Here is a 13911-nt window from a genome sequence, read left to right on the forward strand (position 1 = left end):
TATATGTATTTATAAAAAAAATCTAAACTTCTCACCAGTCAAAAGTTAGAAATGATGCAAAACGCATCTGCTTTGATAAGCCTGTTATAAATCTCACAGCTTGAAGCTTTTAACTGACCCTTTCCAGTTCATGAATATTTTAAGCAAACCCAGTTTAATTTAAAACAACCCTGGATCAATATATGCATTTATTCTGGCACTGTCCAAATTTCAGGTCCTTGTATTATCAAAAATTGTATCATACATCTCCAGTTTGACTCCAAATCTAGGGTTCATTCAAGGCTGGAGCTCAAATTAGGGGTAAACCTACATGGATTGAAACCTAAAAACGTCTGCATGGAACCTGGCCAAGCCAGACAATTTGGCTAACTATATTTAGAGCAATCCCATGACATAAAGTCTCTCCTATTGCTCAAAGCTGACGCTCGGAGAAGCACACAAATGCCCTGGGGAATAGGCGGTTTCCAATATCACTTTGTGATGGTGTTCAGCACGGGATATCAGCAAGGAGACATTTCTGCATGCCAAGGAAGTCCACACTACCTAGCTTCAGAAAACCCACCTGCTTGTTCCCCAGAGCACTGATGGGGAGAAGAGATGCCCACCCCGAGAACTGACACCTCCAACCTAGAGGGGGGCACCTTCCATGCAAAACTAGTTTCAACAACCCAAAACTGCTACTGTCCTGAACACCTTTTGGAAGAAGTCCTCTTGCCTGTATGACACATTTCTTCATCCAGGTGTGCAGAGAGAGACATAGGCTGAGAATGGCAAGGCTGAAAAATTATCCTTTAAGATTTTTAGGATCTTGAAGCACTTGTATGACTCTGCAAGACTTGCAAAAATCAGCTATTTATAAGAATAACTCCAAAGCTACTGTCCAGTTTAAATATTAATGGAATTAACAACTGTTCACTGTCCCACAGATCAGTGTTCTCCGCCTCTCATCATCATGTCAGTGAGAGGCATTTCTTAATAACTACAGTGAAAACTAAATCCTGCCTTCCTCTTAAAGTCGATGAGAGTTTTGCTCTGAGTCATAATTTATTATGTATTTATGTTTTTCCTTCCTAGTACTGTTCATTTTTTTAAAAAAAGTTCTCTTGAAAGACACTAGCATATATTCTACTGCACTAAATATGTTTTTCATTTTAAAACCTCTCTTTCCATACATCTCCATCCACTGCAAGATTCATTTGGTGCCACTAACATAACACAGATCCTGTATTAATCCAAGCGGCATACTTCTATCGCTGTTAAATTTCGTAGCAGTGACAGCCGCCTGGCTGTCATCCTCTCACCTGGTGTCAGGGGCAGCAGCCAGCTCCCCGGCTGTGGTCCCTCGGGTGTGCTGGGACACCCTTGCGAGCACAGCACCCTTCAGAGACTTCCCAAAAGCATGGACACAGATTTACAGGTGTCCATGGGAAGGGCTGTGGAGTTTCTCACTTCTCAGGCATAATTTTAATGCCTAAAAACCATCCGTTTCTGTAGAAAGGACAGCCTAAATCAGTTTCCAGCTGCTTTGGTAAAGAGAAAAGCTATTGGTCATTTTAGATGCAATGAATAACAGATACTAAGCTAAGACTGCATCACAACACCAACCTTTCTACCTAATCACACATGCTAGCGGTGATAAAAAGGCAGAGACATGGAATGGTTTTACATTTGAGGTGCATTTGTGGGGGCTTATTCAGTGCATAGATTGTCTGTATAACCAACCTCTAAGGAAATACCTACATAAACATCCAGCCTGTGACTTCATTAAGATGCTCACTGACTCTATGGGAAGTCCATAGTAATCTCTATAGAAAGAATGCGATCAATATGTTATCGAGAAGATAAGTCAGTGTCAATGTTAATGTTTAAATATTCATCTACTTGTACCAACATCTTGTCTGTTACTGAAACAACAGGAATATTCAAAGATTAACTCTACATAAAAGACTCGGTAATTTTTTTCTCCAATTCCTTGTTTTTCTCTCGTCAGTTCTACGAACAGTTGTTAAGTAGAACAGGTTGGCATTTTTTCATCAAAACGTTACTTATTTGAAAAATGGGTCTTGGAACAAACCAAGACTTTTGCAGAAAATTTTCATTTGGGGAAATTTTTCAGCTTGTTGTCAAGAAAAGTGAAAACTGAAAAGAACTCATTTTCCAGGATACACAATAGTTCTGAATATATAATCAAAAGAGCTAAAAGAACCAGACGGTATTTGTTTTAATCCAAAGAATTTGAAGGGAGAGAATATAAAAGGACTCATATTAACTGCAAGCACATTTATGAGGAGCTTCAGAAGAGAGAAGATTTGCTTCTTCATTCAGGACCACTAGACTAACTCCAGAAAGTACCGGAGGAGAGAAGGAGGGAGGACGACTTCCTAGCATTTGTGACCCACTCAAGCCATTTCTATCACTCAGAAGAGACTTCCCAACACTTCTGCAGTGAAAGATCTGTTTAAAATTAGAAATAAAGAAAAAGTAATGTGTAGAAGATTAAGGAGCACATGAAATGCTTGGACAGAAAGATGCTGAACTTCATTGAAGCTTGTGTTCTGCGTGGTGCTGCTTTGGAGGCTCTAAATATAACCACATTTCTGCCACCAGAGGCAACAGTCCCCTGCAAAAGGGGAGAAAACTGATCTCCCAGACGATTGCACTGCCCTGAGAAATCCTGCTGAAGAGCATTAACATGGTTTCATGCAAGATGATGAGTACATCTACCTGAGAGCTGGAAAAAGTAACATATGGTACTGAACATAGTCCCACAACTAATTCGTCTATTACAGCATAGGCACAGTGCAGCATATCAAAAGTAAATCAACACTTTCAACACCTTATTCACAGGTAAGCACTGAAGTAAAGCCTGTTACCATTTCTGAGGTGGGATTTGAACATCAGAATTGGATGAGTGATAAGACAATAAGAGAAGCAACAGAGACAAACCACACTGTCATCAAGAGAGGTTTGTAATGGAATAGCATAGTATTTGCCATTTTGCTATTTACCAAAAGCCTTGTTTTAATCAGGGCTGTAATTAAAGCCCTTAATCATTCTGAACAGTTTCAAATGAATGGCTTCTCTCATGCGTTAACATATCATTTATGCAACAACTGTACATGTAAGGTAGTGTCAGTAGTCTGTCCGGACATAGGAAGTAGCCTATTGAACCACAAATCTATTTGTCAGTATTTTAATACAAATCTGAAAATGCTAGTTTACACATTTAAGAAGCTGTTACAAACTGTCAAGCAAAAAAATATGTATCTTGTGAATTAATGAGGCTTCCTAAAGACACAAACTGCGTCTGTACACAGCACGCTATGCTGGTGAAAGGGGAGCAAATAGAGCATGGCAGATAGCGCTTGCAGCTGCAGTGTGGGCTTGTGTCCCGAAGGACATCTTCCAGGGGAGGGCATATTGTCCCCACGCCCAAGCAAGGACTGAATTAGTCCTCATCGAGCCCCAGTTTGGGAAAGGACTTCAGCAAAAGTGGGAATGGGATCTACAGCCTTCCCTTATGCCTGGATATATTTTCAGGCCAGCCCTGGATTCGATAACATATTCACGTACTCAAATGGGAAGGGATTGAGGTGGGAGTTACTTGTACTCACCGAAGAACAAGCATCTTCCTGCGTTTGCTGCCACTGATAAAGTCCTGGTACCAGAAGCTTCATGGATTGCGAAGGAGTCATTTGGGGTGCAAGTAAATGAAAGCTAAATCCAGGCCTTGGTACTGAGAGGTATTTCTGGGTAACTCGTGTGTACTGTCAATGTACTCTGCTTGGTCCCTCTCCACTCTTCTCTGTTTGCCTTGGTGCAATGGGGCGACAGCAGCGGCACTGGCAGCAGAGCAGGGGAAAGAGGTCAGATAGGACAAGTGGGGAAGGGAGAGCTCTAGAGAAAGAGGAAAGAGGTACTGAATGGAGAAAAGACACCGGGTAGGTGAAAATCTAGCAGCAAACATTTACTGTGATTTGAGAGTTTTTAAGAATTTCAACCTGTTCTGGTGAGAAGGCATATGCTGTAAGACTGCATTGGGGTTCTCCAAGGAAGAGCATGTATTTTCCTTCCCTGTTTTAAAGAATTAAAACAGTATGGAAATTAATATATAATCAGATTTATAACCACAATGTAAAACACATATGGTATTAGGCAAGGCTGAGAAAGGTATCCAATTTTCAGTCCTCAGTTCCTTGCATTTCCCCTCCCAACAACTGTTTAATTCTCTCTCTTGAAGATCATAAACCTCTTGTTCCCAGGTGCTACTGCTCCCTTCTGTTCCTCCGTCGGCTGGCCGGAAAGGCAGCAAGAGCCTCCCAGAGCTTCTTGCTCCCTAAAGGAGTGGGAAAGGCAATCCCTTTCCACCTTGCTAGACAAAGGTGCAGGAATTTGCCACAAAACCTTTTGCCCTAAGGGAACTGCTGACTTCTTTAAGAAAATGTTCCAAAATGGGTTTTGCTGAACTTCCAGCAAAACATTGGCGTGTTTCTGAGGAAGAACTGGTGGACTCACAGTGCTGGGGTGGACTCCACAGGGAAGCCCTAGCAGGGGGATGGATGTCCTCATCGGGGCACGTCAGAGTCTGAGCCTCCCAAAAAGCAGAAAACCATGAGGACTTGTGTCCTCACGGCAGCTGGTAGGTCCAGTTTCCTCTGTGTGCAGCAGAGAGCCCCGAGAGCCACATCTCCTGGTGCACAGTTTCCTCTCCTGCTCTACACCAGAAATTTGAATGGCCGTACCACATTTCCTCCAGTTATGTGCTGAAACAGGTAAGTAAAATGCACCTGTATGAAACACTTTACTGACCCGCTGCCCTTGGCTTTGCACACCCACATACTTGAGACACCCGTCTCCCAGATGTCCTCCAGCATGAGAAACATTGTGTGTGCTTCAGGGCTGCGGCACGGGGTGCAATCAGCAGGTATTCCAGCTCACTGGTCTTGGGTCACCAGATGTCACCCAGCACCTATGCCTTCAGAGGTGTCACCTTAACACAGTTCTTTCAGGGCGACCAATGATGGATGGATGAGCTAAAGGTATAAAATCCCCCTTTTTCCTCTCAGAGGCCACAATAACATTCAGTCACACTTCCATGTCAAGCTTAAGTCTGCATTTTAACATATACATCGAGGAGACTGTGTTAAAAAAAATCTAATATTATGCTTTTGAATAGAGAATTTACCTAAGTAAATAATTATTTTTAAACCCAAGATTTAGGCAGCTTTAGTATTCCACATTATGCTAATGTTTGACAATTACTAAGTGTGGGTATCAGCCAGCATTTTTTTTTTAAGTTTAATTTAAAGCAATTTGACATGGAAAGGTTATTACTTTAGTTGCCAATGAAAGCTGTACTTTTAACATAAGTGTACACCAAGCCCTAGGGTATGTGACTATTATCTTTTCTGCAATTATGTGGTGTTCTACATAAATGTTTAAAAAAAAAAAAACCTTGGAAATATCAAAAGTACTAACTTAGCTGCAATATAAAAGTTGCACGGCAGAGCCGGGGAGCCCGGCTCCCGCAGGCACAGCGCAGGTTGAGGTTTCCTCCTAGAGGTACCGCCGGGAACGGCGCCTCGCCGCGCCCGCCCGCCCCGCACCGCCCCGCACCGCCCCGCACCGCCCCGCTCCGCACCCCCAGCCCCGCACCGCCCCGCACCGCCCCGCACCGCTCCGCACCCCCAGCCCCGCACCGCATCACCAGCCCCGCACCGCTCCGCACCCCAGCCCCGCACCGCCCCCCACCGCCCCGCACCGCTCCGCATCCCCAGCCCCGCACCGCCCCGCACCCCCAGCCCCGCACCGCACCCCCAGCCCCGGGGCTGAGCTGCCCTCTGCAGCCTCACCAAGTACAGATGCTGCCATTTCGCAGCGTCACCCGCATCCCCCAGAAAGGCGCTTTTGGCCAAAACCTTTCCTTCCCCCCGCCCCCAGCGTGCAGCGCTAAACCAGGGAAAGGCTTTTCTTGCATCCCCCTGGAGCTTCTGCTTTTCTCGTACAAGGGGAAATCGCGGCTTCCACTTGCTCTAGGGCTGGGTTGCCAGAAGAGACCCCACGAGTGTAGCGGCGAGCCTCCCCCTCTGCAAAGGCAGGGTGCGATCCTGCACCCGGTGAGGAGCCCCGGGCCCGGGGAGCAGCCACCGCACAACAAGGCGCAGACCCCAGCCCGAATGCGAAGTTTGGTGCTATCAGACAGAAGCATCACTGCACGGGCAGCCCTGCCTTTGGGTGGAAACCAGCCTTTTCCCCCAGGGAATTATAGGCGAGACCATGAAGAGCCACGGTGCTGGAGCCCCGGCACGGCTGAAGCCCTGGGCACGGGTGCGTGGAGGAGAGAGGTGAAGTCTGTCCTCAGGAGGACACAGGCCAGCTCGCACACGCGTGGGGAGAGGCATTTCCTTCCTGACGTCTGCTCTCCTCCAGGGTTCGTTTCTTTGGCCGAAGTGGGGACACCACGCAAACCATAAGTGCCACGAGGGCGTTTGCCCACGGCCCGGGCCCCGAGTGCCCCGGGGCTGCTCAGTCTGAGTCCCTGCTGCATCCCGGGGCGAGTGCCGATGAGAACAGCCTCCTCCACCAGCCTCTCGGGGCCACCAAGGGGCAGCGCAGGGGTCCGCGTGGGCACACGGCAGTGTCGCCAAACGGGGTGCAAGCCCCGCATCAGCCTGCGCGGGTAAACTCACTCCCCTCTGCTCTGCCCGCTCAGCCCTGCAAAGGCAGAGCCTGGGGACAAACAGATCAGAGAGAGACAAGCTCTAGTCCAAACACTAAAGGCTGCTTAGTTAAGAGATCGGTTTGATTTTATTTTTTTTTTTTAAGTCTGGGGTTTTTTTTCTGTCTGGGTTTTGTTTTTAAAGTTAATTTGAAGCTTGCAAAAGTCACAGCATGACCCTTGCTGCCTGAAAATCTTCCCCAAAACACCCGGCAGCAGAGCAATGGACTTCAGCTTCCTGCAACGCCCTGCCAGCGCCTTTTGGTGCTAACCAGCAACCATCTCCAGACAGGGAGAGGGAGTTCAGCCTCAGCAGCCTGCTCAGCCCTTTGTCTTTCTACTGAGAAAGCCAGAACATTGGTTACAGTTCCAGTGCCAACTGCACTTCATGTTTCAAATTAGCTAAAGTTTGTTATTTTACACTTTAGGTAGGAGCTGCAACAAACTGTTCACCAGCAGTCCAAGCAATAGTATACAAGCCCCTCTAGGATCCCTTGGAAGAGCTCCTGATGAGTTCACCAATGTTTGCACATTAACCTCTGGGTGAAAAGCCAGCCAGAGGGATGTGAAAACTCCACCGAGCCCTCCAGAGCATGACACAAAATGATGCAAGTGTGGGAGCTAAGAGAGAAAAGGTTTTGTGAGCCCAGAAAAATAATAAAACGTTTAAATCCTTAATTGTTTTTCTTGAAGATTTATCCAAAATTGAGCTGTCCTTAAGCCTGTGAGTTTGCAGAGCATTGTCAATAAATTAGATCATGCACACAAGGCAGGGATTTCAAGCCAAAAAGCTCTAGCCATGAGTCGCTTAACAGCAACACTCCCCAGAAAAATGACTCGAGATGAAACATGAGATATGTATTAATTATCAATGGTCTAATAGAAAATTTAATGAAGACAAGTAACTTCTTGCACTTTATCCACGATAACGATGATAGTACGTCAGCGAGATGCATACCTTACAATGTGGTGGTGAATGTCAAGTCTGAAGCCATTATAGCAATTCACCACAATAATAGCTAGCCAATGTATGGACTTGCAGCACTTAATCAAAGTAATGACATTCATCCACAATTATTTATGTTATGGTAACAAAGAACTGCCAAATGCAAAACAAATGACATGAGGATTTGCAAGTGAATTCCTTCCCGTAAATTCTCCTTAGGTTATGCTTAAAGGCCCTCAGGATGGAAGTCTGTATAAATTCAGAGCGTTATCAAAACGGTGGTGTTATTGTGTCACATTTTACTGCCTATAAGCCATGAACCCAGTGTTATTGCCGAAATGAGCTCTTCAGCCAACAGAACTGTATTCATATCATTTGAGCTGGCCCTGATTTACACCTGAAAACTGTCTTCAGAATTTTACAGGGGGAAAAAAATTTTTGGAAGACGACCTTTGCTTACATCTGACTATCAAGGAAAACAAAGACCCAGTTGTATCAACACTTATACATGCATTTAACTTAAAGTATATGAGCAGTTCCCACTTACCTCAATGGGCTTTGGATTAGAGCCATTATAATTACCAACCATGATTCTCTATTAAGTGCAGTACTTTTCTTTCAGGGGCATTTATGTGGGTGTTTGTATAAAAACACTGTCAAAAACTAAGAACACCAGTAAATATAAAATGGCAACATTCAGGTTCAAATGCAATGAACTAATTTATTTTTTTTAACACTACATCCAACTGTTTTTCACCACTCACAGATGTCACTGGAACAACTTGAATACAAAAAATCGCCTAAGAACAATATACTACACAGACCAGCTAATATTGATTGCTTTAAAAATGCCCCCTGTTAAACTAAATAATAGCCAAATCTCACTGCAGTAAATGTGCCTTTATATCATTAAATACTAATTTAACAGAAGTCTGAATGCATAGTGAAAAACATGAAAATGTTGAAAATGAAGGATTACTTTTTTTTTCCTTTTTTTTTCCCCCCATTATATGAGTCTCCAAAGCAACACTTGAAAGAAGAAAACAATCATTTCATATTAGCTGGCCACTTAGCCGCACAGGCAAAAACTGGGACTAAGCTAAATTCTAATACGCACTTTCCAAAGTGAACTATGGCCCTGAGACGGGAGGCTGGAGGACGCCCCTCACCACAGGCTCTGGCCGCCCTCAATGACCAGATTATGGCCCGTCATGTAGTCTGAGGCTTCGGAGGCCAAATAGACGACGGCAGCCTGCAGATCCGTCACCCGAGCCAGCCTCCCGGCGGGGATGTCCGCCAGCCAGCGCCGCACCAGCGGCTGCAGGTCCTTGGAGCGGATGAGTGGCGTGTCGACGATGCCCCTGCAACAAGCACACGCACCAGGAGTTTAGGACCAGGTATTCCCCGGAAGGAAAGGCAGCACTTAGAGGTTTTCGAGATGTTAATTCGGAAGGAAAACTGTGGAACAGCACGAAGGAGATGGGCAAGTCAGACCTGCTCTGCCTCTGCTGAAAGTCACGATGCAAACTTCGGTAGTGCTTCTTTCCTATTGCCTTTTGCTGCCGACGGGCAGGCTTAGAGGTTTTCTTTAAAGTGAGTACACACATACTAACTTCTTAGCTAATAGCAGTACCCCCTTACTTTTAGGTTACTCGTTGTAATCACCAGTTTAGGTTTTTTTAATAGAAAACAAGCATGGCATTGGAACCGAAAGTGCCTTGAACCAGGTCTGTCGCAGCTCTTGGGAACTGTCATCCTTCTACCAATTTCTCTTCTCATCGCTTTGCAGCATAATGTCACACAGCGTGTTTGTGTACAGCCCAGAAACTGAAAACAGCCCAACTTCCCAGATGTCAAAAAAGGGGGGAACAAAAGCCAGCACCCTTCCGGGCACCAGACCCTTTCCACACAAAAAAGGAGAGGCAAAGATAAGCACAGCACGCCCAGTGTGATTCCCCTTAAACCAATACCCCGACAAATCACACCGCATTTACCTGTCTTGCCTCTTTTACATTAATGAGTGACTACACCATTTATTAAAACTCTGCTAAGTTCATTTTCTTCAGGTGCCCTAAAAATGAGTGATGCTCCAGAAAGCACAATGCAGGGCGAACATTTGGCTGGCTTTTATGACTTTAACTGCGACTGATTTGTCATACTCCTCCTTAACAACATATTTGTATTTTGCGAAATGTATAATTTTTTCAGCCCCTGAACAAATATATTTACATAACTGTGTCTAACGAGAAATTACATTTAACTTCTCAGAAATTACAATAACTAAAACCTGAACTGCCAATTCCACTTCATTAGTGTGGTAGAAATGCATTCCAAATGTTAATAAAAATTCCAACATGCTGATAAATTAGCGCTTCTAAGGAGCATGTGACACCTTGGTTAACATATTCAACCTCAATTATATTTCTCTTCAGCACCCTGTTATCTGGAACCTTTGCTGGCAATCAGAGGTGCTGTTTTTCAGCGGCCAATTTTCTAGATAATGTAGCTTATCAACACTGTGGGTAAACTTGCCAATGAAATCAGGCTGCACTGAACCACACACACGCTAATTGCATCTCTTTTTTATGCATATTTACAGACTGTCACTTCAAAGAAATCAGTGGCCCATTGAGGCAGCCAGTTAGCTGGAAGAATTGCCTCTTGCAAATGAAAATTAGCAAACAAGCTAGTGATAAATATGAAATGAACAAAGTATAAAAATACCCGTTTTGTTCTGAAACTTCATTGGCATCCCAATTTATACTTCCAAGGAAATAATTTTTTGAGACACACTGGATTCTGGGTATGAGATTTACCTTTTGTTTTAAAAGAAGGCTGAAATCTGCTATTTACTCTGTTAGGAAGTGGAACTAATTCAGACTTTCCCCAAAACATTTCTGTTTTCACTAATCGGGCAGGATTTAAATATCGGCTTTATTTTTTATTGTAATTGTCAATAAACACCAGAGCAGTTCAGAAACACTGAGCAATGCAGCTTGCTTAAGCTCTGGCAACGTAATAAAATCAAACACATTCCAGTATAGGACTGCAGACGGTTTACTTATTTCCCCCAAGCGCAGCCCCTCGATCTCCCCCCTTGCTCTCCCAAACTCCTTGAGAACTGGTTTTCTTCAGAGAGAAACGTGCTTTGAGCAGCAGACGTGAAATATGTTGGACTCTTTTCCCTTACGTGCCTCTCACCGTGCTTACAAAACCATCAGCGTAATCATTCTGGCTTTACACTATCAGAGACCAGAATAAGATCCATATGATTCTTTAATTTTTTTTAATTTACTTGTATGTTTTAACCCCAAGAGAATGCAGATTAGGGAATACAACACATAGTCCTCCAGCACAACAGATTTTGCTAAAAAGAGGACATTTTTCAATCTGTTCAGAAAAATGATCTTTGGTCTGATCACTGCAACCTGTAAATCACAGCGCTGTGCCTCTCACCGGACCTTTCTTTAGGTTCACTTCAAGTAGCAAAAATTTAGATGTGTAACAAAACTTCATTACAAATTTTTGTTATAGAAATGAGAAAAAAATATAGCACAAAACTTAAAAGTTGCAAACACACATACTGATGGCACTATAAATATTAGGCATGTCATTGATACTACACATCTTCTGGGAAAGCTTTGGTGCCAAGTTGGGCAATTTAATGTTGTCGAACCCTTTTAGGCAGATTTTAGTTGGCTTCTAACCAGTTCCAGCAAAGACAACTGCCAATGCATTAATTCCCTACCTCATCTCGTATGCAGTGCTGAGCCTATCAGTACTTTCTGTTGCATGTCAATGTAATATCAAACTGCTGGTTCCTTAAGGTTAGACATGAGCATCAATATTTCATTATTGATACATGGGACAATTTGAGACATTAGGAGGAGGAAAAAAAAAAAACACCCAAAAAACAATTGCCTAAAACATTTCCACTTCGAGAGACACATTAGAAAAATATCACTTACCAGATACTTAACTGGAATTGTTACGTGCGCTCAATCCCCAAATGAGAGCAAAAAAAGATTCCATCTGTGTGTAACTTGATTTCTTTCAGATGAGTTATTAATTTGAATGAGTTAAGTACACTCCACTTAATCAGGAAGTGTTTAATCAAGAGATCCACTTAATTGGGACATCTCCCAAGGAATTAGATTTAAGTCCAAAGATACTTACCAGCAACAACTGCTGCTTAATGGGGGTAGTAATGCTGCTTAATTGGGACGCCTTCAGGTGATGCTGGGGTGCTCCTTCTCCTGCAAGCTCTGCCTCTCCTTCCCTCATGATGGGGTACACCCAAAAAACCTGTGGTGATCCCACCCTACCTGCTTTCTGGCTCCTCGTACCCACCGGGCTGAAAGCCTGGTACAGCACCGTACGGCTGCCTCCGTACCGTCCCAGGGGAGCAAGGCAGGCAGGCAGGGGATGAAGCCTCTTTGCCCATCACAGCCCAAACCCAAATCCCTGCAGCCCAGCAGTGGGGAATGTGGTTCATACCCTGGGACTGCTGAGTTTCACGGGGTCCCCGACAAGCTGGCCTGGCTGCGGCTGTGGGTTGAGATGAAGATCAACTTCCAGCTGCCCTTCCCAAAGGTCATCACATTATAGCTTTTTATACCTTGCAAATCAAGCAGGGAGCCAAATTAACCAAAAAAAATGGACCTGATTCAGTGCAATGCCTGCAAAAGTGAAGCATTCCAATGCTGCACGTGCCAAAAACCAGAGACCCTCAAAAGTCCCCTCCTCCATCACACCCAACACACGTGTGCGGGGACCAGGAAACGGACTAAAACACACCGTGGGCAGCCAGGCATCAGCCGCCAGTCAGTGCTCTCTAAAGGCCCCTGTTCACACCCAGGTCTCTGCAGCCTGACTCTCGCATGCCTTTTGGGAAGACTCCAGCAACTTCTTAATTTTGCACGGCATCAGCTGTGCAGCAGGCTACGAGACAATTGCACTAGATGGTGGGATAAGGCCTGAGCACAGTTTCCACAATACATGGAGACGCTTGCTGCTGCATGGAGCAACAGGCAAAGTCAGCCAAAGCATCCAGAGAGTCTCGGCCACCTTCTCCCCATGGGCATAAGGCTTGCCTGGCCAGCAAGAGAGGCCTGAATCTTCAATTTTATAAATGCAATAAATTATTCTAAGGACTCTGCCATAACATTTTATGCATTGATAACTTTTATGCATTGCTCTGCATAAGTTTTATGCACTCATTAAGAAATTAAGTTGATAAAAAGTGACCAGATAGGAAGAGAGAAAAAAGGCCAAAAGGTTTGCATGGTGAAATAATGTTTAAGGCCAGACCGGAGTGTTTGGAGCTCGTGTGTGAGAGTGCCTTAAAGCATTAATGCAACTGTGAGTGGGAAGGGCAAAGGACTTAAGGACACACTTAAATATTTTACTTATCCAGAGATTATCTTGGGTACCATCATGCCCTACATCTATCTCTGTGCTCCTCGCACTCCTCAGAATCCCCTCCTGTTATAAAATGGCTACGTGCTAGGTTGGACATCCACGCTTAGAAAGACTTGCGCATTTGGGACATTTTTCAACCCTGCAAAGTACTCTGACAGCATCAACAGATGCGCTTCTGCATTGAGGCTGCTGCCTGGTGTTGGGTACTAAGTTCAAGTGGGTTGAAGATGCCCCTGTGCTTCAGCAAGTCACATCAAGAGACACAACAACAAGACCGGTGGGGTCCATAGTTCTAGGGATGCGTCCAAATCTGCACTGAAATGCACGTTCACATCTCATATAGGCAGAAGGGTAAACGCAAATATTTATTCACTCTCAAGCATATGTGGCTTTTGCTTCTGGTGAGGAGGGATCTGAGCTACACAAACCACTGTAGGGTCCTTCCTCTGGACGCTACCCAGAGGTCCCCGGGTGGCCCCGGCACGAGGGGCTCAGCCAAAGCTTTGAACTGCCAGGAGGAAAACTCTGCCTGGCTCCCACAGCGGTTCAGTCCAGGGGGTCAGTGCAGCGGGTCACCAGCTGCATTAGGGGGAACTGTTCTGTCCAGAACGGGGGACCTTAAAGACAGCAAAACATTTGTCCTCTGTGCGCCCTTTCTGGCTATTCCTCCACAAAGAACCCCCCCCTCCTGTTGATTTTGAACTCAGAGCTAGAGTTTAAGACAGGTAGGGACGATCAAAATGCAACCCCGTTTTGGCTTGAAGAGTAGAAAAGAGACGCATGACTATTTTTTCTCCACACTCTGACAACTGCCTCCAGAAACATA

The 13911-nt window shown here is 44.8% G+C and overlaps 1 protein-coding gene across 1 annotated transcript in view; it reads right to left on the reverse strand.

The window, feature by feature from the left end:
- Nucleotides 1–8490: 8490 nt before the first annotated feature.
- Nucleotides 8491–13911, reverse strand: part of LOC140658249 (uncharacterized) — a 32523-nt gene continuing 27102 nt past the window's right edge. Inside the window, exon 11 of the mRNA XM_072876419.1 lies at nucleotides 8491–9025. Coding sequence (XP_072732520.1) covers nucleotides 8830–9025 — 196 coding nt within the window. The 3' untranslated portion in view covers nucleotides 8491–8829. The remainder of the gene's footprint in view (nucleotides 9026–13911) is intronic.

The sequence above is a fragment of the Ciconia boyciana genome, chromosome 11, assembly GCF_034638445.1.
Source record: "Ciconia boyciana chromosome 11, ASM3463844v1, whole genome shotgun sequence".
Taxonomy (NCBI): Eukaryota; Metazoa; Chordata; class Aves; order Ciconiiformes; family Ciconiidae; genus Ciconia; species Ciconia boyciana.